This window comes from Rhinatrema bivittatum, chromosome 2 (genome assembly GCF_901001135.1).
Source record: "Rhinatrema bivittatum chromosome 2, aRhiBiv1.1, whole genome shotgun sequence".
Classification (NCBI taxonomy): Eukaryota; Metazoa; Chordata; class Amphibia; order Gymnophiona; family Rhinatrematidae; genus Rhinatrema; species Rhinatrema bivittatum.
The window spans coordinates 331417695-331444553 of record NC_042616.1 but is presented as its reverse complement, the minus strand read 5'-3'; the positions used below and the strand labels follow the sequence as shown (position 1 = coordinate 331444553).

The 26859-nt window shown below is 45.4% G+C and overlaps 1 protein-coding gene across 1 annotated transcript in view; it reads right to left on the bottom strand.

Annotated features, from left to right (window-relative positions):
- Positions 1 to 1644: 1644 nt before the first annotated feature.
- Positions 1645 to 26859, bottom strand: part of LSM5 (LSM5 homolog, U6 small nuclear RNA and mRNA degradation associated) — a 37338-nt gene continuing 12123 nt past the window's right edge. Inside the window, exons 4-5 of the mRNA XM_029589796.1 lie at positions 20441 to 20513; positions 1645 to 1972 (exon numbers count right to left, since the gene is read on the bottom strand). Coding sequence (XP_029445656.1) covers positions 1940 to 1972; positions 20441 to 20513 — 106 coding nt within the window. The 3' untranslated portion in view covers positions 1645 to 1939. The remainder of the gene's footprint in view (positions 1973 to 20440; positions 20514 to 26859) is intronic.

Below are 26859 nucleotides of genomic sequence, written 5' to 3'. Positions count from 1 at the left end.
GGCCACTGAGAAGCAACACGTCGGGAATCGACCGCAGAGAAGGTTAGAAAAATTGAATCTACCACACTGAGGAAGGTACACCGTCTGGAGAAGGGGGACCCGACATTTAAGCGGGAGAAAATTTGTTAGAATTAACAAGAAAAAAATCACTTGTGAAGCTGAGCTGCAAAACTGCGAGACAACTACATCATGGGAAAAAAAAAAAAAAAAAGACTGAAGGGGGACCTCACTTAGACATGCGGATAGTTACATGCTGAGCATGCTCAGGGGCTGATGCAATACAGTGCGCTCAGCCGAGCGCACTATTTAACCCGCTGTCGGGCGCGGGTTAAATAGGCGCTAATCCACCTTCTAATGCAACAGGGAGATTAGCGTCTATTTAACGTGTGTCCAACGTGGAGTGAATGAGTTAGCGCTCATCACATGCAAATGAATGTGAATGAGGCTATCACTCATTCACTCCAAATGCAAAATAATAAATTTGCGTCTCAGACACACAGTTATCGCTCAGATATTAACGCCTGCCTGGAGCAGGCGTTAATAGCTGAGTGCACTGAAAAAAGTACAGAAAAGCTGAAAAAAAAACTGCTTTTCTGTCCTTTTTTTAAAGTAAAAAAAAAAAAAAAAAAAAAAAAAAAAAAAAAAATTTTAAAAATCTGCCAGCCGATATTCTCAGCGTCTGTTTTCATAACCGGCCGGCTGCAGTAATGAAAACAGACACCGATAAAGTCGGCGTCGCTTTTCATAGCCAGCAGACCGCCGGTAACCGCGGGATTGTGTTAGAAGGAGGTGCTAAAGTCACGCTAGCAACCCTAGTGCCTCCTTGCTAGCGCGACCCCCTAATTTGTTTATTGCATGGCGCCCCCCTTGCGGGCACCATGCATGCGCTAAGGAAGCGGGTGCTGAAAAGTCAGCGCCCGCTTTCCGCAAATTTTATTGCATCGGCCCCTCAGTGTGCCAGTCAAAGCTTCTAGAAACTGACAAAGGTTTTCCATGCCGGGCTCCATCTGATGATGTCATCCATCTGTGAGGACACCATCCTGCTTGTCCTAGGAGAAAAAGAAAAAAAAAAAAAATCAATCCTCATTTCACTTCATGTCTGAAGCAGCAATATAATCAACAGGAACCACATGCCAAGAAACATGATTATAGTGATATACTTACTCATTCCAAAAAACGAGCATCTGAAAGCAGTAAATTTTGTGGCAAGACTTCCTCAAGGGAAATGTAGAAAGGAAACGATTGCTCAAGCTCTCTGTATTGGGCTTTTACTTAAGTTTCTTATATGCACAAAAATGTGGCTCTTTAATCTCAAAAGCAAAGTTGGTGGTGAGTGATTTGGGGGGGGGGGGGGAGGGTGCAGTGCCAAGGGGGTGGGCAAAGTTGGCACCGTTCCAAAAGAAACAAATGAGGGTTTTAGATCAGGGTGATCGAGAATGTCGCACTTTCTACTTTTTCGTTCCTTTTAAAATGTTCGAAACTGAATGCTGGTCTTCCACAACCTAGAACTTTGATATGCAAGGATAAGAACCCTGACCATGGATCTGCGTTCTCTAGCACTGGGCAACTGTGCCTGTCAGCTTGCACCTTCTCAACTGCAGTAAAGCAAAATCAACTTCATAACCACAAAGAAGCAATGTTTGGTGAAGTAAATTGTCATTTTATTAATAAAATGCAAAAACACAACCACTTGTGTATAACCAAAAAAGGAAAATAAGGTTTGTTTGTTTGGTTTTTCTTAAACTATGGAAAACAGAAAAGTTATTCTTTTCAAGCAATCATGATTTTAACTTACAAAGTCAGCATTTTCAAGCCTATTCTTCCCTCAACAGGAAACTGTATCTACTGTTTTCATAAACACACAAAAAAAATATATAAAACACTGAGACATCTTAAAAATGAAACAAAACAAATCTTGCTTGATGACAAAGGAATCTATTTACACTTCAGGCCCTTCTCCTCCAGGAACCAACTACAAGGCAAAAGAATAAAGATGGGGGAGTCAATTTCACACAATTTCATGAACTGTACAATTCGGCAGAAGCAGAAATGCCACAGAGCTCTGAAGGGAGCCCAGGTGTTTGATGTAATCAGACATGCAAATATTTCTTGAAATGTCATCCCAGATAGTCTGGAAACATTGTGTGCTCCTCAAGGGCTGGAAACAAGCACAGGACTGACCTCCAGCACACCAGATACAGGTTTTCCCAGCTCTGCAAAGCTAAATGCAACAGTACAGTAATGCCACACTCACTTTCTCCACCCACTGGGATGCATCACACTATCTACAATAACCTTTGACTACAATGATCCTGATAATGGAAAATCCTGTGATAGCACAACTGGTAACAAATGTCTTGAATGAAATGTTCCTAAGTAACAAACAAAAAATGTATTGTCCAAGAAAGTCACCACCACTGCCAATAAAAAAAATAAAAAATAAAAAAAATGTCTTCAATGCAGATGCTATTTTGCTAAGTGGCTTTGTTGGAGAATACTGCTGGCATTCATGAAACACACAAATCCCTATTTAAAACATATCAGGGCCAATGCAATACAGTGCGCTCAGTCAAGTGCACTGTTTAACCTGCAGTTGACTCAGGTTGTGTAGGCAAATGCATGTGAATGAGGCTATTAGTTATTCTCTCCACATGCGGTAAAAAAAATATGCATCCAATACGCAAATTTTTGCGCTCAGAAATTAATGCCTGTTCGGAGCAAGCATGAATTTCTGAGCACTCCAAAAGGTTGTACAGAAAAGGAGAAAATACTGCTTTTCTGAACATCCTCCGACTTAATATTGTGGCGATATTAAGTCGGCGGAACGAAAGATTAAAAAAAAAAAAGTTTAAACAAGTGCTGGTGGTCAGGTTCGGGAAACGGATGCTCAGTTAACCGTCTGTTTTCCGAACCCATGGCTTTCCGCCGATTAGGACAGTGAATGCCGATAAAATTCAGTGTCCGTTTTCTTAACCAGCAGACAGCCGACCTCTCCCGGGCACCCGCTGTCAAGGAGGTGCTAAGGGTGCACAATCGACCCTAGCGCCTCTTTGACAGCGCGACCCCTAATTAAAATAATGCATGGCGCCCCTAGCAGAGGTGCCTGGGGGTGCTTTAGGAAAACGGGCGCTGAACACTCAGCTCCCACTTTCAGTGCATTTTTTTTTTTTTTGCATTGGCCCCATTGAGTTTCATATATGAGTTAGTACCTATCAACCTAGTTTTTTTCTGGAGACTTGTAAAATAGTAACGTAAAAAGCTGTTCAAAAAAAATAATAAAGCAAACAAAAAGAAAACTGCCACACAGAGTAAGCCAGTCAAAACCAACCAATAAAATCATCACCAAATATATTACTAACAGTAACAAACAGCAAATAAAAATTCATGTTCACCAAACCTTGGAAGTAGAAACATCTCAAAATGATTCACAAATTGTTTTATATGAAAAACATTGTGTAGACCAGACTAGATCTAGGCAAGAGAATCATATGCAACACAGTAAATGCCACGAGCCCAAAAAGAGAAATTACTACTTACCTGATAATGGAGAAATTACTTACCTGATAATTTTGTTTTCCTTAGTGTAGACTGATGGATTCAGGACCAATGGGTATAGTGTGCTCCTGATAGCAGTTGGAGACGGAGTCAGATTTCAATCTGACGTCAGCACCAGTACATATACCGTCCAGGGAGCTCTGCTCTTCAGTATTCTCCTCGCAAAGCAATTGTGGATATATGTATGTCTGGATCATTTGATTAACTTGGTTAACTTTGTTTAACTTGAATAACTTGAGAAACGTGATCAACTTGAACTGGTTGAGGTGGTCTATAGCTGGAGACTGCCAGTGCCCTCAACCGAGAAACGCCGACACCCGGTAACTATGGGAGTCCTAGCTGAAGGGAAGCGTGGCTTACCCATATTTGTCCTGCCTCGGGAATTGACACCCAAGGTTTTCATGCATAGCGGCAGCCGTGGGCGGGATACTGAATCCATCTGTCTACACTAAGGACAATGAAATTATCAGGTAAGTAATTTCTCCATTTCCTAGCGTGTAGCAGATGGATTCAGGACCAATAGGATGTACAAAAGCTACTCCTGAACCAGGTGGGAGGCTGCCCATGGCCCACTTAGTACTGCCCTTGCGAATGCTGTGTCCTCCCCGAGCTTGAACATCCAGGTGGTAGAACCTGGCGAAGGTGTGAATGGAGGACCATGTCGCCACCAGACAGATCTCGGTGGGTGACAGCATCTTTGTTTCCGCCCAGGACACTGCCTGGGCTCTAGTGGAATGGGCCTTGACTTGTAGCGGTGGAGGCTTGCCTGCCTCTACGTAACCCGCCTTGATTACTTCTTTGATCCAGCGGGCTATGGTTGCCCACGAGGCCGCTTCTTGTTTCTTCCCACTGTGAAGGACGAATAGGTGGTCCATCTTTCGTACAGGTTCAGACCTTTCCAGGTATTGGACTAGGATTCTGCCATTAAGGTGGCGAAGACAGCGAGATTCTTCCGAGCCCTTATGCTCATCTGGAGATGGCAGTGAGATGGTTTGGTTTAGATGGAAGTGAAAAACCACCTTTGGAAGGAAGGAGGGGACAGTGCGTAGCTGTATGGATCCCAGTGTGAACCTGAGAAAGGTTTCCCGACAGGATAGTGCTTGAAGTTCGAAGATGCGACGGGCTGAACATATTGCCACTAGAAATGCAGTCTTCAAGGTTAGTAGTCGTAGAGACAGACTGCGGATAGGTATGAAGGAGGCTCCCGCTAGGAAGTCTAGTACTAGATTGAGATTCCATAAGGGTACCAGCCACTTTAAGGATGGACGGACCTGCTTGACCCCTCCTCAGGAAGCGGGAGACGTCCGGTTGAAATGTTAGGCTAATGCCTCCCACTTTGGTTCCGAAGCATGCCAATGCGGCCACCTGAACCTTGATGGAGTTAAGAGACAACCCCTTCTGTAAGGTGTCCTGCAGGAATTCCAGGATCGTGGAAATTTTGGCTGTCCGCGGAAGGATGCTGTGGTCTTCGCACCAAGCTTCGAATATTCTCCATATTCGTATGTAGGTTAGTGATGTGGAGAACTTGCGTGCTCGAAGCAATGCGTCAATCACCACCCTCGAGTATCCGCTCTTCTTCAGGCATGTCCTCTCAATGGCCAGACCGTAAGAGAGAATCGAGTTGGGTCTTCGTGGAGGATCGGGCCTTGCTGGAGCAGATCCCTGTGTGGGGGTAGGGGGAGAGGGCTCCTGTCAAGAGTCTTCGCATGTCTGTGTACCACGGCTTTCTTGGCCAATTCGGGGCCACCAGAAGTACTATCCCCTTGTGGTGTTCTATCTTGCGGATGATCCCGCCCAGTAGGGGTCATGGGGGAAAGGCGAATAGCAGGTCTTCCTGTGGCCAGGTCTGGACGAGGGCATCTCGTCTGCGACTGAAGAAGTTGGGGGACTCGGGCATTGGACAGGGTTACCAGGAGATCCATGGCTGGGGTTCCCCAGCGGTTTACTATCAACTGGAAGGTTGTGGACGACAGCATCCATTCCCCTGGGTCTAGACTCTCTCTGCTGAGGTAGTCCGAAGCGATGTTGTCTTTTCCCGCGATGTGGGCAGCTGAGATTCCTTGTAGGTTTGCTTCCGCCCACGCCATTAGGGAATCTATTTCCAGGGACACCTGTTGGCTTCTGGTTCCTCCCTGGCGGTTGATATAGGCAACTGTTGTGGTGTTGTCAGACATGACTCTGACAGATTTGCCCTGGAGTCTGTGACCACCCGGGCTTCCAGTTGGTTGATGTTCCACCCCGACTCTTCCTTGTTCCATTGCCCCTGGGCCATCAGTTCCTGGCAGTGGGCTCCCCACCCTCTTAGGCTCGCATCCGTGGTGAGCAAGACCCAGGTTGGTGGAGATAGCCTTACTCCCTTGCTTAGATGGTCTTCTTGTAGCCACCATTGGAGCTGGTTCCACACTTCCTCCAGGAGCTGGAGGCAAACGGAGTAGTCCTGGGACATCAGGTTCCATCGTGACAGTAGGGAGTGTTGTAGCGGTCGCATGTGGGCTCTTGCCCACGGGACCATTTCCAGGATTGATATCATGAGGTCGAGAACTTGGAGGTAGTCCCATACTTTGGGGCGGGGACTTCCTAGCAGGTTTCGCAATTGGTTCATCAGTTTTCTTCTCCTTGTAGGGGGAAGAACGACCTTGTCTTGTTTGGTGTCGAACCAGACTCCCAGGTATTCTAGAGATTGGGAGGGCTGTAGACAGCTCTTGTTTGTGTTGACAACCCACCTGAGGTTTTCCAGTAGAGCCTTGACTCTGGTGGTCACCTGATGACTTTCCTCTGGAGATTTTGCCCTGATCAGCCAATCGTCCAGATATGGGTGTACGAGGATTCCCTCTTTCCTCAGTATTGCCACTACTACCACCATAATTCTGGTGAACGTCCGAGGGGCTGTCGCAAGCCCAAAGGGTAGCGCCCGGAACTGGTAGTGGTGGTCCAGGATCGCGAAGCGCAGGAAGCGCTGCTGCTCGTGATGGACCGAGATGTGCAGGTATGCTTCTGACAGGTCCAGAGATGTAAGGAATTCTCCCGGCTGTATCGCCCTTATGATCGAGCACAGGGTTTCCATGCGGAAGTGTGGTACCCCCAGGTAGCGGTTGACCGACTTGAGGTCCAGAATGGAGCGGAACATTCCCTCTTTCTTGGGGACGATAAAATAGATGGAATAGTGCCCAGTATTTTGTTGTTGCGTGGGCACTGGCATTATGGCCTTTAGGGCGAGCAACTTGGCCAGTGTGGTTTCCACTGCTGTCCTCTTGGAGGGTGCGTGGCAAGGAGATTTCATGAACTTGTCCGGAAGGATGTTGTGGAAGTCTATTTATTTATTTATTTAAAAACTTTTATATACCGGTATTAGTATGCATATATCATACCGGTTTACAATGTAACTTTAAAGGTAGAAATTACAATGAACAGGGAGGGCGAACAAGGAGGAGTATACAAAGAGCAGGAGGGGGAGGAATTAAAGCAATAAATAAAAACTGCAACGGACTATTTACAGGAATATACAAAATAGATAGTATCCCTCTCGAATGATCGTTAGGACCCACTTGTCCGCTGTTATCTCGACCCATCTTTGATAGAATAAAGCAAGGCTGCCCCCTATGGCTTCTTCCTGTGGATGGGTTGGCTGATTCTCATTGTGGGGTGCGGCTGGGGCCTGTGCCAGACCCAGCTCCCATCTTGTTGTGTTTGTTCTGAAAGGACTGGCCCCTGCCTACAGGGCGAGGGGCTTGATATGTACTCTTGTAGGGTCTGAAATGCTGTGATCCTCTTCCCCTAGGTAATCGGGGAGAGGGGCATTGGCTTCTTTTGCTCTTATCCTCCGGTAGCCGAGGTACTGGGGATTTGCCCCATTTGTTGGCTAACTTCTCCAGTTCGCTTCCGAACAGGAGGGCTCATGTAAAGGGCATTCTCGTGAGTTTCGTCTTGAAAGTCGCATCGGCTGACCAACTTCAGAGCCAGAGTTGCCTTCTGGCTGCCACTACAGATGAGACGCCCTTGGCTGAGGTGCATACAAGGTCAGAGGTCACATCCGTGAGGAAGGATACCGCTGGTTCCAGTGCTATGCCAGGCATGGCGGCGTTCCTGGTCATGGATAAGCAGGCATGTGTTACCACGGCACAGCAGGTCAGCAATCTGTAGTGACATAGCTGATATGTCGAATGACTGTTTAAGGATAGATTCCAGAAGTCTGTCCTGGGCATCCTTGAGTGCCGCTCCTCCCTCAACTAGGAATGTAGTGCGCTTTGTGACCGCGCAGCCCATGGTGTCCACTTTGGGAACACTAGTAGTTCTTTGGCTGAGGGTTCCAGTGGATATAGGGCTTCCAGGGCCCGCCCCCCTTTGAAACTGGTCTCCAGGGCATCCCATTCCAAGTTGATCAGCTGTTGTACGGCTTGCAGCAAGGGGAAATGGCGGGAGGCCTGACTGAGCCCTTCCAGGAGAGGGTTCGTCTTTGGTTCCTCTGTGGCACTTGTGCCTGGAATGACGAGCTCCTTCAAGCTGAGAGCCACAAGATTTGCTATCTCGTTTCTGGAGCAGAAACGCCTCATGGTTCGGTAAGGTTCTGTTCCTGGAGGTATTTCCCCTTCCTCCAGGGAGTTTTGATCCTCGTCCGAGGTGACTGTGTCCCCTATGGTGAAGCTTTTGGCCGGGGGGAGCACGTCACTGGAAGGCCTGGAGGGCCCTAGGAGGCAAGGGTCCTCTGGTGGCAGATGCGTCTGTGCCATCGGTGGCGGTTGCATGTGGACAAAGGTGTGTAGACCCTTAAAGAATTCTACCCAGGAGAAGGATCCTGGGTCTAGATTAAAGACCGCTGCATTCCCCAGGGACCCCCATTTGGGGGAGGGTCGTGCTGGAGATAGAGAGGTCCGGGGTACTATCGGTGGATCCGGATTCCTGTACTGGCTGGGGAGGGCCTTGTCCAGGTTTTCTCAGGGCCTCCTCGCACTGTAGACACAGAGCCGTGGCCTCCTCGTGCTGCACCGCTCTTATGTGCAGGCTGGGCAGAGGGCTTGTGCCTTGTTTTCTTGGCCGGAGGTGCCATGGTTTTGTGCGTGTAGGTCATTGAAACCCTGGACTGTGCGTTTAATGTGCGCGCAGGGAGGCTTAGCTATGCACTCCAGGTGTGCCCAAGATGTGCATGTAGGCCGGGATGCATGCTGAGATGCGCGCGCCGCTGTGCACACAAGTAATTTGTGCACCCGGCTCGTCCCTGTGCGCACGGTTCAGTTAGGTGGACAGAGCGGCGAAATGGCATCAGCGACCACAAGAGAAAGATGGCAACCACCCCAGAGGGTCTCCATGTGGGAGGGCCCTCATATCCGATCAGGGTCTAGCCCGGTCTGGGCTGATCAACCCGACAGTACAGACGCCAGCAGGCGATCTATGCGGCTATCCGAGCCTCGCAGACTGGAGACTTAGAAACAGTTTTCTACCTTACCTTGTCTCGGCGTTTCCCGGTGGTCTCCGGCTGCGGGGAGAGAGGGAAGTACTTTCACCACCGCGCTTGGTATTGCACCCACTGCTTCTCAGCCGCTCTCGTTGCCGGGGGCCAAGGCCATGCCGGGAACCGGCTGCCAGACCGAGGCCTACCTCTGAGGGAACTCGGAAATCACCTCAGGAAATCTCAACTGGGGGAGGGACCCTTAGGTATCACCGCAGGACAGCAGGGCTCATCTGGAGGGGTAAGATTTCTTCTTTGTTTGGAATTTTCTTTCTTCTTTGGTTTGAATACTCTAACGCTGAGCAAGCATGTATATAGTCCCGAACTGCTATGGAGACAGAAAATACTGAAGAGCAGAGCTCCCTGCACGGGTATATGTACTGGTGCTGACGTCAGATTGAAATCTGACTCTGTCTCCAGCTGCTATCAGGAGCACACTATACTCATTGGTCCTGAATCCATCTGCTACACGCTAGGAAATTTCCTTTCCTCTAAGAAGAGCAGGCCAGTCTACACAAGTGGGTTATGCACCTCTACCAGCAGATGAAGATGGAGTAAAACTGACTCGCTGACATTTAGCCCTGCCCCAACATCAGTCCGCCAGTATTCTCTGGAAAAGCCAAACTGTGGACAAACCGATTATACTTGAACATGACTATTAACAGACAACCACTCATGATTCCACCCAACAGTGAGCTCAGTTAAAAGAATTAACATGCACTACTAACCTTAGGGGCTGGTTATGGCACTTACCAGTCCAGCAAATGAAATTACAAAAATAACACTCTTCATCATCTGACCTAAGGGACAAACTACAAGCAAGCATGTAGCCCAGGGTGGGTTGTGAATTGGCCTGCCTTCCTTACAAGAAAGGAAATTATCAGGCAAGTAGCAATTTCTTTTTCCTCTGCACTCAGGCAGGCCAATCCACATGAGTGGGATGTACCAAAGTTACTCCCGAAAAGGGCGGGAGGCTGCCCGCGGTCCAATCAATATTGCACATGCAAATGCCACATCCTCCTGGGCCTGCATGTCCAAGCGGTAATCGCTGCTTGGCAAATCTCAACAAAAGACAACAACCGAAGCTCTGCCAACGATACCACCTGAGCCTTAGTGGAATGTGCCCTAACCTGTCTAGGTAATGCGATACTGGCATCCACATAGGTTTCCAGTTCACCCGATTTACCTCCACCATGGAGCACAGATGATCAGACTTCCTGAAAGATTTGGAAATCTTCAAGTACAGCATCAGATGCCGCCTGTCATCCAAGGCATGCAACAGATGATAATCACACTCATCTCTATCCCTGTCCAGTGTGGGCAGGGAAATCTTCCGATTCAAATGAAACATCTATCATGGGAGTCCATGAAAGACATGGTTCTTTTGAATCGGGGACATCAGTGGAACCCACAAGTCATGTTGGACTGAAACAAAAGGGACGCAAAACCAAACTCAATGGCAGCAGTGGTTCGATGGCCATCAGGCACTGAAGGGCCCCACTACAGAGGGGAATGATATGAAACAAAACTGACAAGAAACCTTGCTGAGAGATAACTATGAGGAAAAGACCACCATGGGACCCTGCGCAAACAATTCTGTGGCTAGGAAGAAAATTTTCAAAAACCTAGAAGAAAAACACCCAAACCAGGAGAGTGAAGCAAAACCGTGACCAGAGGATTCTGTGGAAAAACCGAATGGACCCTGCATGGATGCTTGGTATAATGGCATACCCAGTGAAAATTCTAGAAACTTTGTGCCAAGCTCCTGACGTCACCCATGTATGAGGGCTACCATCCTGCTTATCCTCGGAGAAATGCTAGGATGCATAAGGTGGGGTATAGTTAGTAGCAGAGGATGTGATTATGCTGTTGTACAAGACATTAGTGAGATCTCAACTGGAGAACTGTTTGCAATTCTGGAAGCCTTACCACCAGAGATAGATAGAATTAAGGTGGGAGGGAAGAGTTAAGATGGCAGCATGAATGGTTTGATGTTCTGAAGCATCTCCGTAATGGCAACTGGAATATCTTTTTTTTTTCCCTTTCCTTCGATTTCTTTCCTCTTTTATGCCATCTAAGAGGAAAGGTAAGCTGTGGATCTTTCCTTCTGAACCCACAGTTTCAGTTTCACTTCAGCCAACTTTGGACAACTTTATCAGCTGTTCCTAGGGGATCTTTGAAGGTTTGACTCCTGCAGACAACGTGGTTGGAGAAGAGACCCACAGCTTGACTGTGATGTCTCTCTCAGCCCTCCTGACTGCTTGTCTGCGTTGTGGAAAGTGAGCCAGGGTCAGACAGAGTTTGGTGCCTTCCGATGACATAGATACTGGTTGACTTGAGAAAGGAGCTGTCCAGGTGCAGCTGCAGAATCGATCAGCCTCACACGAGGCAAAGGAGAACTTGGGAACTAGAGGACTGTTGATGAGGGCAACTACCGAAGGCGAGTATATGTTCCCGCAGGTAGAGCCACTGGAGGTAGGAGAGTTTTGGCTCAAGCTGCAGGATCTTCTACTCCAATCCAGGTGATTAGTAAAGTTTCTCTTCCTCCTCTGTCAAAGCCCTCAGTGGTTACCCCTAGACTCTAATTTGTACTGCTCTAGCAAGACTAGATATTTAAGAACATAACACTTGCCATACTGGGTCGGATCAAAGGTCCATCAAGCCCAGTATCCTATTTCTAACAGTGGCCAATCCAGGTCACAAGTACCTGGCAGGATCACAAGGGTAAATACATTTCCAGCTGCTTATCCCAGGAATAAGCAGTAGATTTCTGCAACTCCATCTTAATAATGGTTTATGAACTTTTCATCCAGGAACTTGTCTAAACTTTTTTTTTTTAAATTATTACAATAATAGCTTTCACCACATCCTCTGGCAATGAATTCCAGAGCTTAATTATGCATTGAGTAAAAAAATATTCTCTTACTAGCTTTAAATATACCACCCAGTAACTTCATTTTGTGTCCCCTAGTCTTTGTACTTTTTGAAAGAGTAAACAAACAACTACTTATTCGTTCCACTCCACTCATTTTATTGACTTCTATTATATCTCCCCTTCAGTCCTAACCGTTTTAGCCTTTCTTCGCAGGGGAATCATTCCATCCCCTTTATTGCTTTGGTTGCCCTTCTCACTACTTTTTCTAATTCTGCTATATCTTTTTGGAAATGTGGTGACCAGAAATGCACACAATATTCAAGATGATGTTGCATCATGGAGCAATAGAGAGGCATTATGATATTTTCTGTTTTATTCTCCATTCCTTTCCTAGTAATTCCTAGCATTCTATTTGCTTTCTTGACTGCTGCTGCGCACTGAGCAGAAGATGTCAACATATTGTCAACGATGACACCTAGATCCTTTTCCTGAATGGTGACTCCTAATGTGGAACCTTGCACTGCGTATCTATATTTTGGGTTACTCTTCCCTATGTGCATCACTCAGACCTTGTCCACATTAAATTTCATTTGCCATGTGCATGTCCAATCTCCAAGGTTTGCGAGGTCCTCTTGCAATTTTTAAAATCTTGCTCTGTAGATGTAACTTTGCTATCACAAGATGTGAAATTATTGTTGCAAGGCCAAATCTAGCTGTAAGGAAGATGCAAGAAGATTGGAAACTTTGGAAAACGAAGTTAAGGACTTACAGGCTGTGAATTCTGCTATAATTCAAGATAAGATCCTAGTACATTGCTATGCCTTGTCAAACTATCATTTTTGAAAGGCTACTCTACTAGTAAGAAATAAAGACACTTCATAACTAGTTTCCTTCTTTGAAACAAATATTTGCATATTTGTTCTATAGAACATTTGTTAGAAGAATGTGTAATCAGTACACCATTAAACATTAAAGATGGTTTATTACTATCAAAAATTAGGCAACAACGCAGTCATTACAGGCACTAACCATGGCATGGCAGCTCAATGTCATAATGTGATATAACCTAAAACTGAGCTGAAACAGCCTGTTTCCTCTACAGAAAGCTGGGGGGGGGTGGGGGGGGGGGGGAGGAGAGCCCCAGAGATTTGAAAGTATAGTGGATGCGAAGGGCACTTGCAGAGTGTGTTGGGGGTTGGCCACTGTGTGTGGCACAAATTGGAGAAATTACTTACCTGATAATTTCGTTTTCCTTAGTGTAGACAGATGGACTCAGGACCAATGGGTATAGTGTACTCCTGATAGCAGATGGGAGACGGAATCAGATTTCAAAGCTGACGTCAGCCTACATATACCCATGAGCATGCTCAGCTCGTCAGTATTCTCTTCAAAAAGCCAGTGTGGATATATGTTGCTTAATACTTTATTATCCTTATTGACCTTGAACTGGTTCAACTGATTATATATATGTAAAATTTGAAACTGGAGACCACCAGTGCATTGAAACAATGAGCGCCGACACCTGGGCAACTGCGGGTGCCTTGGATTAGAGGTAGGCCATGGCTTACCCTTACTTGCTCAGTCTTGAGATTTGATATCTGAGGTTCTCTATTTCTGGAGCAGCCGTGGGCGGGATGCTGAGTCCATCTGTCTAAGAAAAACAAAATTATCAGGTACGTAATTTCTCCATTTCCTAGCGTGTAGCCAGATGGACTCAGGACCAATGGGATGTACAAAAGCTACTCCCCTACAGGGTGGGAGGCTGCCAGTGGCCCACTTAGTGCTGCCCTTGCGTAAGCTGTGTCCTCCCTGACCTGAACATCCAGGCAGTAGAACCTGGAGAAGGTGTGTAGGGAGGACCATGTCGCCGCCCGACAGATCTCGGCTGGCGAAAGGGCTTGGTTTCAGCCCAGGAGACTGCCTGGGCCCTTGTAGAATGCGCCTTGACCTGTAGAGGTAATGGTTTTCCTGTCTCTATGTATGCTGCATTAATTACTTCGTTGATCCAGCAGGCTATGGTCGCCCGTGATGCTGCTTCCCCTTGTTCCTTCCCGCTGTGAAGAATGAACAAGCAATCAGTTTTGCGCACAGGTCCCGATCTTTTCAGGTATCTGACTAGGAGTCTGCCGACATTTATCACGCTCAGCGTTTCAGCCGGTAAACGACGCCGGTCCACCAGGCGTCGTGCGCCGAAGGGGCGCGACAAAGGGGCTTTCCCCTTCGTGCTAACCTTTGTGTTCCTTTTAAAATAATTTGTATGTATGTTTTAATTAATAATTTAACTTTTAGTAATGTTGTTTAGCTTCTTGCTTTATTTACAATTATTTTGTTACAGATGTTTCAATGTATTAGACTAAGGAATTTTATTTCCTGCTTATACTGTTTCATTGTAAACCGGTTTGATATGCATTTGATGCATGAAAATCGGTATATAAAAATTAAAAATAAATAAATAAATAAAAAATTTAGATGGCGAAGGAGGCAGAGTCTTCAGAGTCCTTATGTTCATCTGAAGATGGTCTCAAGATGGTTTGGTTCACGTGAAACAGGTAAACCACTTTCAGTAAGAAAAAGGAGACCGTGTGCAGTTGTATGGTTCTAGGCGTGAGCCTAGGGACGGTTCCCGACAGGATAGTGCCTGAGTTCGGAGATGCAACGAGCTGAAGCACCAAGGATGCCGCCTTCAATGTTATGAGGCGTGGTGGCAGACCACAAGTTGGTCTGCAGGAAGTCCTGTCTAGGTAGAGATTCCATAGAGGTGCCAGTCACTTTAGGGGTGGTCGGAGTTGTTTAACCCCTTTCTGGGAGAGGGACACATCAGGATGGGTTGCTAGTCTGATGCCATCTACTTCAGCAGTGAAGCCGGTCAGTGTGGCAAGTTGGAACTTCAGGGAGTTGAGTGCCAACCCCTTCTTCATACCATCCTGCAGGAACTCCAGGATCATGGATTATTGGCTGTCCGTGAGAGAATCCCGCAGTTCTTACATGAGGTTTCGGATACTCTCCAGATCCGTATGTAAGACAGGGATGTGGAGACCTTGTGTGCTGGAAGCAGAGTGTCCATCACGGCATTATGTAACTGTGATTCTTCAGGATGGGCCCTCTCAAGGGTCAGGCCATAAGAGAGAATCGAGATGGACCAACGTGGAGGATCGGGCCCTGCTGGATGAGATCCCTGTGTGGAGGTAGGCCCAGAGGGTTCCCCACAAGTAGTCTTCACATGTCTGTGTACCATGGTCGTCTTGGTCAATCAGGGGCGACTAGTAAACTAGTCCCCTGTGGTGTTCTATCTTGCAGATGACTCTGCCCAGTTGTGGCCATGGGAAAGTGTGCAATAGGTCTTCCTGTGACCAGGTTTGGACGAGAGCGTCGAGCCCCCAGGGTTGTGTTCTCATCTGTAACTGAAGAGCCTGGGAACTCGGGCACTGAGCCGGGTTGCCAGTAGATCCAAAGCTGGGAGGCCCTGGCTATTTACTATGAGTTGGAGGGCTGTGGTCGACCGCGTTCATTCCGCCGGGTCTAGGCTCTCTCTGCTGGAGTAGACTGCTGAGACATTATCTTTTCCCGTGAATTGGGAGGCCGAGATCCCTAGAAGGTTTATCTCCGGCCCTTTTAAGAAAGGGTCTATCTCCATAGACACATGCCGGCTCTTGGTTCCTCCCTGGCAGTTGATGTTAGTCACTGTTGTCGCGCTATCTGACATTATAGGACAGTAGAATGAGGCCTTACGAGGGGGCACCAAGATAGAGTTCCTCTTTGGTTCCACCATAGGGTCAGAGCCCGGAATGCCCAGAGTCTCTGGAGTCTGAGAAACAAGGGCTGGTAATTCGTCCTTGTGGAAGAAGTGAAGCATGGTTCGGTGAACGGTAGATGTAATGTATTTGGATTTTCAGAAGGCGTTTGACAAAGTTCCTCATGAGAGGCTTCTAGGAAAAGTAAAACGTCATGGGATAGGTGGCGATGTCCTTTCGTGGATTACAAACTGGCTAAAAGACAGGAAACAGAGAGTAGGATTAAATGGACAATTTTCTCAGTGGAAGGGAGTGGGCAGTGGAGTGCCTCAGGGGTCTGTATTGGGAACCATACTTTTCAATATATTTACAAATGATCTGTAAAGGAATATGATGAGTGAGGTAATCAAATTTGCAAATGATACAAAATTATTCACAAGCAGATTGTGATAAATTGCAGAAAGACCTTGTGAGACTGGAAAATTGGGCATCCAAAAGGCAGATGAAATTTAATGTGGATAAGTGCAAGGTGATGCATATAGGGAAAAATAACCCATGCTATAGTTACACAATGTTAGGTTCCGTATTAGGAGCTACCACCCAAGCTACCACCCGAGAAAGAGATCTAGGCATCATAGTGGATAACACATTGAAATCGTCGGTTCAGTGTGCTGCGGCAGTCAAAAAAGCAAACAGAATGTTGGGAATTATTAGAAAGGGAATGATGAATATAATGGAAAATGTCATAATGCCTCTATATCGCTCTATGGTGAGACCGCACCTTGAATACTGTGTACAATTCTGGTCGTCGCATCTCTTTCGGATAGTAGAAAGACTAGGGGACACTCCATGAAGTTAGCATGAGGCACATTTAAAACTAATCTGAGAAAGTTCTTTTTTACTCAACGCACAATTAAACTCTGGAATTTGTTGCCAGAGAATGTGGTTCGTGCAGTTAGTATAGCTGTGTTTAAAAAAGGATTGGATAAGTTCTTGGAGGAGAAGTCCATTACCTGCTATTAAGTTCACTTAGAGAATAGCCACTGCCATTAGCAATGGTTACATGGAATAGACTTAGTTTTTGGGTACTTGCCAGGTTCTTATGGCCTGGATTGGCCACTGTTGGAAACAGGATGCTGGGCTTGATGGACCCTTGGTCTGACCCAGTATGGCATTTTCTTATGTTCTTATGGATGTTCACCCTCTCTCCAATACCTGCCAAACACTAATTGACGTAATGACTGCACTCTATTTCAAACTTCTCACAGATAAACCAACACACAAAGCAGGACATTCTTTAGATCTTACCTTCATTAACAGTAACCTCCTTGAAAACATTAAAACTGAATACACGCAAATCCCTTGGTCAGACCACTTCCTTATTAACTCACAGATCAAGCACATAGGACCAATACAGAAACTGATCAAGGAACCAGAGAAATTCACATACCGCCCCCCCCCCCTTTCAACACTGAAATACTTAAAGATAAATTAAATGAAGAATTAATGCACATAAATTGCTCAAATAGTCACAACGCAACAACAGATTGGCTAAACAAATCAAGCACTTTAGCTAATGAATTAAACCCTCTAAAAGCAGCCCTCATTATAGAACCAAAACTGAACAATCCATGGTACAGTGAACAAATTAAAGAAGTAAAACGAACCCTTAGAAAAAAAGAAAAAGAATGGAAAAACCACAAAACTAAGGATAATCTAACATAATACAGGAAACAACTCACATATTACAAAAAGACAATATTAGACTCCAAAAAAAATACTATAGTTCAAAAATTGAAAAATTCACAAATAACGCCAGAACTCTGTTTAACATAGTGAAAAACCTAACCATAGTGAAAAACCTAACCAACCTAACCTAACAATACAAACAATCAAATAACCCTACAAGTGAACCAATGCAATGACGTTGCCCAATTCTATAGTGATAAAATTGAGAACCTACATAAAAAAAATACCCAACACAACAAAACAAGAAATTAAGATGCCCACTAAAGACGTCAGTAAATGGTCAGAATTTGATGAGATATCACAAAACGAAGTTGAAAAAATGATAAATCAAATGAACCCTGCTACCCATATAATTGATACCATACCTATTACAGAATTTAAAAAAACTTGCCAGTACTGTAGCACCAACACTTTCCAACATCATCAACTTTTCTCTAAATGAAGGAGTAATGCCGGATCCATTAAAAGGAGCTATAATCAAACCGAATATTAAGAAAAAGAACCTTGACCCTCTTAATCTGAACAACTATAGACCTGTCTCCAACTTACCTTTTATTGCCAAACTCACTGAGAAAACCGTACAAAAACAATTGTCAAATCATCTTGAAAGTAACAACATATTATACCCAGCCCAACATGGATTCCGCAAGCATTATAGTACAGAGACTTTACTACTAGCCCTATCTGATACTATCCTAAGAGGCTTCGACACAGGAACACATTACATTCTCGTTCTATTAGATCTCTCTGCAGCCTTTGACACGGTAAATCACAAAATACTACACACTAGACTGAAAGAAATTGGACTCAGTAACAAAACATTAAACTGGTTTGAGTAATATTTAAACAACAGATACTTCCAAGCACAAATCAAAAACACACTTTCAGACAAAATTAAACTAACAACAGGTGACCCACAGGGATCAGCCCTGTCTGCAACACTCTTCAACATTTACCTACTGCCAATCTGTCACCTTCTAGCAGGACTAGGAATCACAAATTACTTATATGCAGACGATATTCAACTACTGTTACCCATAGTAAACTACATCGAAGAAACAATGCAACTAGCCAATATGTACCTTGAAATAATCAAACAGCTCCTAAATCAGATGGAATTGGTAATAAACATTGACAAAACTGAATTCTTACACCTTGAACGGAAAAACATTCACCCAACACAAACTACAATCAAAATCAATAATAAGCAAGACGTGGAACTAGCAATAAAAGTACGGAATCTAGGGGTTATAGTGGATCCTGAGTTAAGCATGAACCAGCACATCTCACAGAAAATAAAAGGATACGGTAAACTAATGACTCTTAGAAGACTGAAACCCCTGTTAACACTAAACAACTTTCACACAATCATCCAGGCACTGATATTCGCAAGCACAGACTATTGTAATTCACTATTATAGGGCTACCACAATCTACGCTAAGGCCGCTGCAAATACTACAAAACTCCACTGCGCGAATTTTGACTGGCAAAAAAAGAAGGGACCACATAACAGGAACACTTGCCGAACTACATTGGCTCCCAATCGAACAAAGAATACAATACAAGGTTCTATGTATAATTCATAAGCTTATACATGAGGAAAAAGCCGACTGGCTTAACACAGCACTGCGCGTACATGTCCCACACAGAAATCTAAGATCTGCGAATAAGGCTCTACTAACTGTCCCCTCTGTCAAATCAGCTCACCTCACTCAAGTAAGGGAAATAGCACTGTCACTGGCTGGCCCTGTACTATGGAACACCATGCCTCTCGAATTAAGGCGTAAGGAAATAACAAAATGGTGGATGCCACAAAAAAGTCTTTTTCTATCTTTAATCAAGGAGACGTGAAATATCATATACAATTGCCCGACTCTGGCCGAGTTTCGCCACCTGTGGTGGCTGCCTCAGGGGCTTGTTAATCAAAGAACAATGTTCAGGTGATGGTCCGGATAAGAGGAGACGAACCATTTTGGTGCTTTTACGATATATATATGTATACATTTGACCTTATCCGGACATCACCTGAACATTGTTCTTTGATTAACAAGCCCCTGAGGCAGCCACCACAGGTGGCGAAACTCGGCCAGAGTCGGGCAATTGTATATGATATTTCACGTCTCCTTGATTAAAGATAGAAAAAGACTTTTTTGTGGCATCCACCATTTTGTTATTTCCTTACGGCTTCACTGGATCGCCTACCCTGCTGTTTTTTGGGTCCATCTCGAATTAAGGCTCCAGAGAAATTTGAAAATCTTTAAATCTAACCTGAAAACCTGGCTCTATAAACAAGCTGTCGATAAAGACAAAGAGAAGGAGAAAAACAGTTGATTAATATGGACGTACCGAACAAACTCATGATAATGTTAATTTTGTACTGCTGATAAAATGTCATACCAAACTGATTAGCTTAACTTAAACAAATAGCTTATTGTACTTTACTGTTACCATACTATGATGGCACATGATTAATTTGTAATCTATACCACTCATAATTTTATCGTGCCTATATGTAAACCGTTGTGATGGTTTTCCAACTTAACGACGGTATAGAAGAGTTTTTAAATAAAAAAAAATAAATAAAAATACTACCATGCTTTTTCTGGCTTTTTCTTCGGATTAGAGGACGTGTCCTCCTGCAAGCCAGTCATTGCTCACAATCAGCCAATAAAAGCCAAATCTGCGGTATATCGCAGTGGAGATGACTGCTCTGGTGGCTCCGCAAGGAGTCTGAAAGGTTACCTGCAGAACCATCTCAATAGCTAGCAGGATCCTTCCACTACTACCCTTAAGTACAACCTGGAACGTAGAATGGGGAATGCTACTCCCCCAGGGAGTCTACTGAGCTCAGAGAGGGTGATCCGTCTCTGTACCATCGGATGTCGTCATGTTATGGCTAATTCAGCCCCACCTGACAATAGAAAAAATATCTTTTATTGTATCTCAAATCAAAATTCCTATCAAGCCATGGAGTACTTTTACTTACCTTAACAAATATCAGCCCATAATGTCGAAAGATGAAATCTCTAAACAAGAGCTCCGTCTAATTACTATACGCATCAAACAAAATTAGGAATATTGCTTACCATGGTGATATTATTTCCATTTAGCAAAATCTGATCCAATTTTGTGATTCTTCTTCCTTCCGGTGTGATTTCACTAATGAAAAGCAAAATACAGTAAATTAAACAGCACAAACACCAGCAAGGCAATAACTCCATGGGAGAAGTTTTTTTTGGGACCAATGCATCAATGACCTAATGATTAGGATACTGAAAGGGAATTTCAGAACAATCAAGGAACATAAGATATTTGAAGTTCAAATGATCAAAACACTTCAGTACTATCTAGATTGTAAGACCCGTTCAATCTGTTTTTGTTAGCACCCAAAAGCTAGTGAAGAAATACTCTCCAATAAAAATCCCTTTTTTTTGTTTACTGATATTTATTTCTGCTTGCTCAAGTGGATGTACAGGGCAATCACTCTATATGCTACTTTAAAATGTTTGAGGATTTAGCTAGATGCTGCAAATAAGATTTGACATACTGGATCAGACCAAGGCCAGTAAGCTGTTTTCAACTGAGGCCAATTCAGATCACAAGTGCCTGACAGAATCCCAAATAATAGATAAAATCCATGCTGCTTATGCCCAGGAATAAGTAGTGACTGCCCCCAAGTCTACCTGGTTAATAACAGTTTATGGATTTTTCCTTCACAAACTTGTCCAAACCTTTTTTTTAAACCCAGCCATGCTAAATGCCTTTACTACATCTTCCGGCAATGAATACTAGAGCTTAATTGTGAGTTGAATGAAAAATATTTTTTTCAATTTGTTTTTAATGCGTTACTTAGTAACTTCATAGATCGTCCTCTATTTTTTCTAAAAAAAAAAACCAATTTGTATTTACCTGTTCTACTCCACTCATGATCCTATAGACCTCTATCATATCCCCCCCTCAGCCATCTCTTCTCCAAGCTGAACAGCCCTAACATCTTTAGCCTTTCCTCATAGGGGAGCCACTGATAGCAAACTAGTTAGCCACACTCCTCCAGCTCCAGGTTGCAACATAACTACATCGCAGACAACAGCAAGAGTCTTTCCTACAATGCACCATTCTGCGAGCTGAGGTTCTGCCAGGGAATGTACTACAGCAAGGAGTGGCTGCCTCGGAAGATGCACTCTGTTTGCTTCATGGCACTGCCCCGCTAACCCACAGACTACCGATTCAAAAGTTCTAACAATTCAGTTTGATAATACTTCCAGAAATATATATCTGAGAACGATTTATTTATTTATTCCACTTTATATTCCATCAAATCCATCTTTTCAAGGCGGATTACATCTTTCACATTCCCAATAAAGGCACACCAAAGTCAGAAGCTGTTATTTTAAACTAACAATGCATCGTAATGGTAAAACCAAACCGCCTAAATGTTCCCAACAATCAAGCTTAACATACACACTTCATTTATAATTATGAATTGTTACCGTACAATGATGGCACTTAACAAGTTGTAATCTATACCACCCATATGTTTATTGTCGTGCCCCTATGTAAACCGTTGTGATGGTTAACCAACTTAACGACGGTATAGAAAAGTTTTTAAATAAATAAAATAAACATACAATCATAAAAACAAAATACACTTCCATAATAATATACACATTAATTTACAAGCTGCTCTCTCTTTTCACATTTTTGAAGTTTTCACTTCGAAAATAATTTCCTACAGAAGTAAATATACAGATTATTCTTGCAATATGTGGACTAGAGAAATATAAACATGAGGTTAGACTTGACTGGCTGCAAATTTCAGGCTTTCTGCTTTAACTCAGGGGTAGATTTTATAACATGCGCCCACACGGACGTGCTGATTTTATAACATATGTGCGCGCATGTGTGGGCGGTGCGTGAAAGGGGGACGGATTTTGTAAGAGTATGAGCGGTGACGCAATCGGGCTTCCCCAAGTTCCCTCCAATTAAGGAGCGGATTGAGAGGGATCTTCCCTACCCCCATCCCACCTTCCTTCCTTTCCCCTGTCCCCTCTCCACCCCGACCCCTAATTCCTAACTAGCTGCCCCTAATTTTTTTTTAAATTTTTTTTTACTTACTGCTCCTTGGGAATAGAAGCAATGAATGCGCACTGGCAGCTTCCCCGCGTCAGCGTACAATAGCGCTATCTCGGCCTGCCCTCCCCCCCACCCCTTGAAGAGGCCCGGCACTTGTGCTTGGGAGGACACAGCATTTGCAAAGGCAATACTAAGTGGGTCACGGGCAGCCTCCCACCCGGTTCAGGAGTAGCTTTTATACATCCCATTGGTCCTGAGTCCATCTGCTACACACTAGGAAATGGAGAAATTACTTACCTGATAATTTCGTTTTCCTTAGTGTAGACAGATGGACTCAGCATCCCACCCTTGGCTGCCGTCACGCAGGGCCTTCAAATGTTTCAAGGGTAAGCCATGTTTTTCATTTACCTAGGGCATCCACCCTGTCGGGTGTCGACGCTTTCCGGTTGAGTACACTGGCGGTCCCCAGCTATAGTCAATTAACCAGTTCAAGTTAATCAAGTTTAATGTTTAACCAAGTTATCCAAATTATTAAGTTAATCAGTCAGTCAGTCACACATATATCCACAATGCTTTTCGAGGAGAATACTGAAGAGCTGCACTTCCTGCAGGGGTATAATGTACTAGGGGCTGACGTCAGATTGAAATCTGATCCGTCTTCAACTGCTAGCAGGAGTACACTATACCCCATTGGTCCTGAGTCCATCTGCTACATGCTAGGAAATAATAGTTTATGGACTTTTCCTCTAGGAACTTGTCCAAACATTTTTTAAATGCAGCTATACTAATAGCTTTCACCACATACTCTGGCAACGAATTCCAGTGCTTAATTATGCATTGAGTAATAAAATATGTTCTCTTATTAGTTTTAGTAACTTTATTGCGTGTGCCCTAACCTTTGTACTTTTTGAAAGAGAAAACAACCAATTACTCATTCCACGCAACTCATTTTATAGACTTCTATATCTCATTTCCCTCAGACGTCTCTTCTCCTAGCTGGAGTCTTAGCCTCTTTAGTCTCTCCTCATAGGGGAATTGTTCTATACCCTTTATCATTTTGGTTGCCCTTTTCTTTACGTTTTCTAATTCTGCTATATCTTTTTCGAGATGTGGTGAACAGATTTGCACACAATACTCAAGATGAGGTTGCACCACGGAGCGATACAGAGGCTTATTCTCCATTCCTTTCCTACTAATCCCTAGCTTTCTATTTGCTTTCTTGGCTGCTGCTGCTGCACACTGAGCAGATTTCAACGTATTATCAATGATGATACCTAGATCCTTTTCATGAGTGGTGACTCCTAATCTGAAACCTTGCATTATATGTAGCTATAATTTGGATTACTCTTCCCTAAGTGCATTACTTTGCACTTGACCACATTAATGGAGAAATTACTTACCTGATAATTTCGTTTTCCTTAGTGTAGACAGATAGACTCAGGACCAATGGGGTATAGTGTACTCCTGCTAGCAGTTGGAGACGGATCAGATTTCAATCTGATCAGCCCCTAGTACATATATCCCTGCAGGAAATGCAGCTCTTCAGTATTCTCCTCGAAAAGCATTGAGGCTCTTGGTGTGACTGACTGATTAACTTAATAATTTGGTTAACTTGGATAACTTGGTTAAACATTAAACTTGATTAACTTGAACTGGTTGATTGACTATAGCTGGAGACCACCAGTGTACTCAACCGGAAAGCGTCGACACCCGGCAGGGTGGATGCCCTAGGTAAATGAAAGACATGGCTTACCCTTGATTTGAAGACCATGCGTGACGGCAGCCAAGGGTGGGGATGCTGAGTCCATCTGTCTACACTAAGGAAAACGAAATTATCAGGTAAGTAATTTCTCCATTTCCTAGCGTGTAGCAGATGGACTCAGGACCAATGGGATGTATAAAAGCTTCTTCCGAACCGGGTGGGAGGCTGCCCGTGACCCACTTAGTATTGCCCTTGCAAATGCTGTGTCCTCCCGAGCCTGAACATCCAGACGGTAGAATCTGGAGAAGGTATGGATGGAGGACCATGTAGCCACCCTGCAGATCTCGGCAGGTGACAGCATTCTAGTTTCTGCCCATGATACTGCCTGGGCTCTGGTAGAATGGGCCTTGACCTGTAGAGGTGGTGGCTTGCCAGCTTCTACGTAGGCCGCCTTGATGACTTCCTTGATCCAGCGGGCGATGGTTGCCCATGAGGCCGCTTCCCCTTGTCTCTTTCCGCTGTGAAGGACGAAAAGGTGGTCCGTTTTTTGTATGGGCTCAGACATTTCCAGGTATCTGGATAGGAGTCTGCCGATGTTGAGGTGGCGGAGAATACAGACTTCTTCCGAATTCTTCTGGCCATCCGTCGTTGGTAGCGAGATGGTCTGGTTAAGGTGGAAGTGTGAGACTACTTTGGGGAGGAAGGAGGGGACCGTGCGTAGTTGGATGGACCCCGGGGTGAGCCTGAGGAACGGTTCACGGCAGGACAGTGCTTGTAGTTCCAATATGCGGCGGGCTGAACACACCGCCAGCAAAAACACCGTCTTTAAGGTTAACAGGCGAAGGGACAGGCCTCGTAGGGGTCTGAAGGCGGCTCCCGCTAGGAAGTACAAAACGAGATTGAGATTCCACAGAGGTACCGGCCACTTTAGTTGTGGGCGAATGTGTTTGACTCCTTTCAGGAAGCGGTAAGAGGCTATGCTGTCGCTCTTGCTCTTGGAGCCGTAGCATGACCGTGCAGCTACCTGTACCTTGATGGAGTTGAGCAGGAGTGGGCGAGTCCGGTCCTCGAGGGCTGCAAACCAGTCGGGTTTTCAGGATACCCCTAATGAATATGCATGAAATAGATTTGCATACAACTGAGGCAGTGTGCATGCAGGTCTCTCTCATGCATATTCATTAAGGATATCCTGAAAACCCGACTGGTTTGCAGCCCTCGAGGACCGGAATTGCCCACCCCTGGAGTTGAGGGACAGGCCCTTCTGTAGTCCGTTCTGTAAGAATTCCAGGATCACGGGAACTGTAAATAAGCATGGCTTGAAGTTGTGGTCTTCGCACCAGGCTTCAAATACTCTCCAGATCCTTATGTACGTTAGTGATGTGGAGAACTTGCGTGCTCGGAGAGTGTCAATTACCGCCCCTGAGTATCTGCTCTCTCTCAGGCGAGCCCTCTCAATGGCCAGACCGTAAGAGAGAATTGAGCTGGGTCCTCGTGGAGGATCGGACCTTGTTGTAGCAGGTCCCTGTGTGGGGGCAGGGGTAGGGGGTTCCCTGCCAGCAGTCTTCTCATGTCTGCGAACCAGGGTCTTCTTGGCCAGTCCGGGGCCACCAGAAGAACTAGTCCCTTGTGTAGGTGTACCTTGTGAATGATTGCGTCCAGTAGGGGCCACGGCGGGAAGGCGTATAGTAGAGTCCCCGGGGGCCAGGGCTGTACCAGGGCATCGATCCCTTGGGACTGCAGTTCCCGCCTGCGGCTGAAGTATCTGGATACTTGGGCGTTGGATCTGTTTGCCAGAAAGTCCATGTCCGGTGTCCCCCCACCGATCCACTATCATCTTGAAGGCTGTGGACGACAGCCTCCATTCTCCTGGGTCTAAACTTTCCCTGCTGAGGAAGTCTGCCGTGATGTTGTCTTTCCCGGAGATGTGGACGGCGGAGATCTCCTGGAGGTTTTTTTCCGCCCACGCCATCAGGGGATCTATTTCTAGGGACACCTGTTGGCTTCTAGTTCCCCCCTGCCGGTTGATGTAGGCCACTGTCATGGCGTTGTCCAACATTACTCTGACCGCTTTGTTTCGAAGTCTGTGGACGAACCGCATGCAGGCTAGTCTGACTGCTCGCGCTTCTAGGCGGTTGATGTTCCATCCCGCCTCTTCTGCGTTCCACTGCCCTTGGGCGGTTAGCTCCTCACAGTGTGCTCCCCATCCTCGTAGACTGGCATCTGTGGTGAGTAGAGTCCAGGTTGGGGAGGACAGTTTTGATCCCCGGCTCATGTGGCTGGCCTGCAGCCACCACCGTAGCTGGGTCCGAACTCTGCCCGGGAGTGATAGACGTACGGTGTAGTTCTGGGACCGTGGGCTCCACCGTGATAGGAGTGAGCGCTGTAGGGGCCTCATATGGGCTCGCGCCCATGGCACAACTTCCAGTGTGGATGCCATCAGCCCGAGGACTTACAGGTAATCCCATGCTGTGGGACGAGGATAGTCCAGCAAGGTTTGTAGCCAGTTCCACAATTTTGATCTCCTTGTGGGGGTCAGGCTGACCTTGTCCTCTTTGGTGTCAAATCGGACTCCTGGTATTCCAGCAACTGTGAGGGCTGTAGGGAACTTTTGTTTGTGTTGACTACCCATCCTAGGCTTTCCAATAGAGTTATGACTCTGCTGGTTGCTTGGCGGCTTTTGTCCGGTGACTTTGCTCTGATCAGCCAATCGTCCAGGTAAGGGTGAAGGAG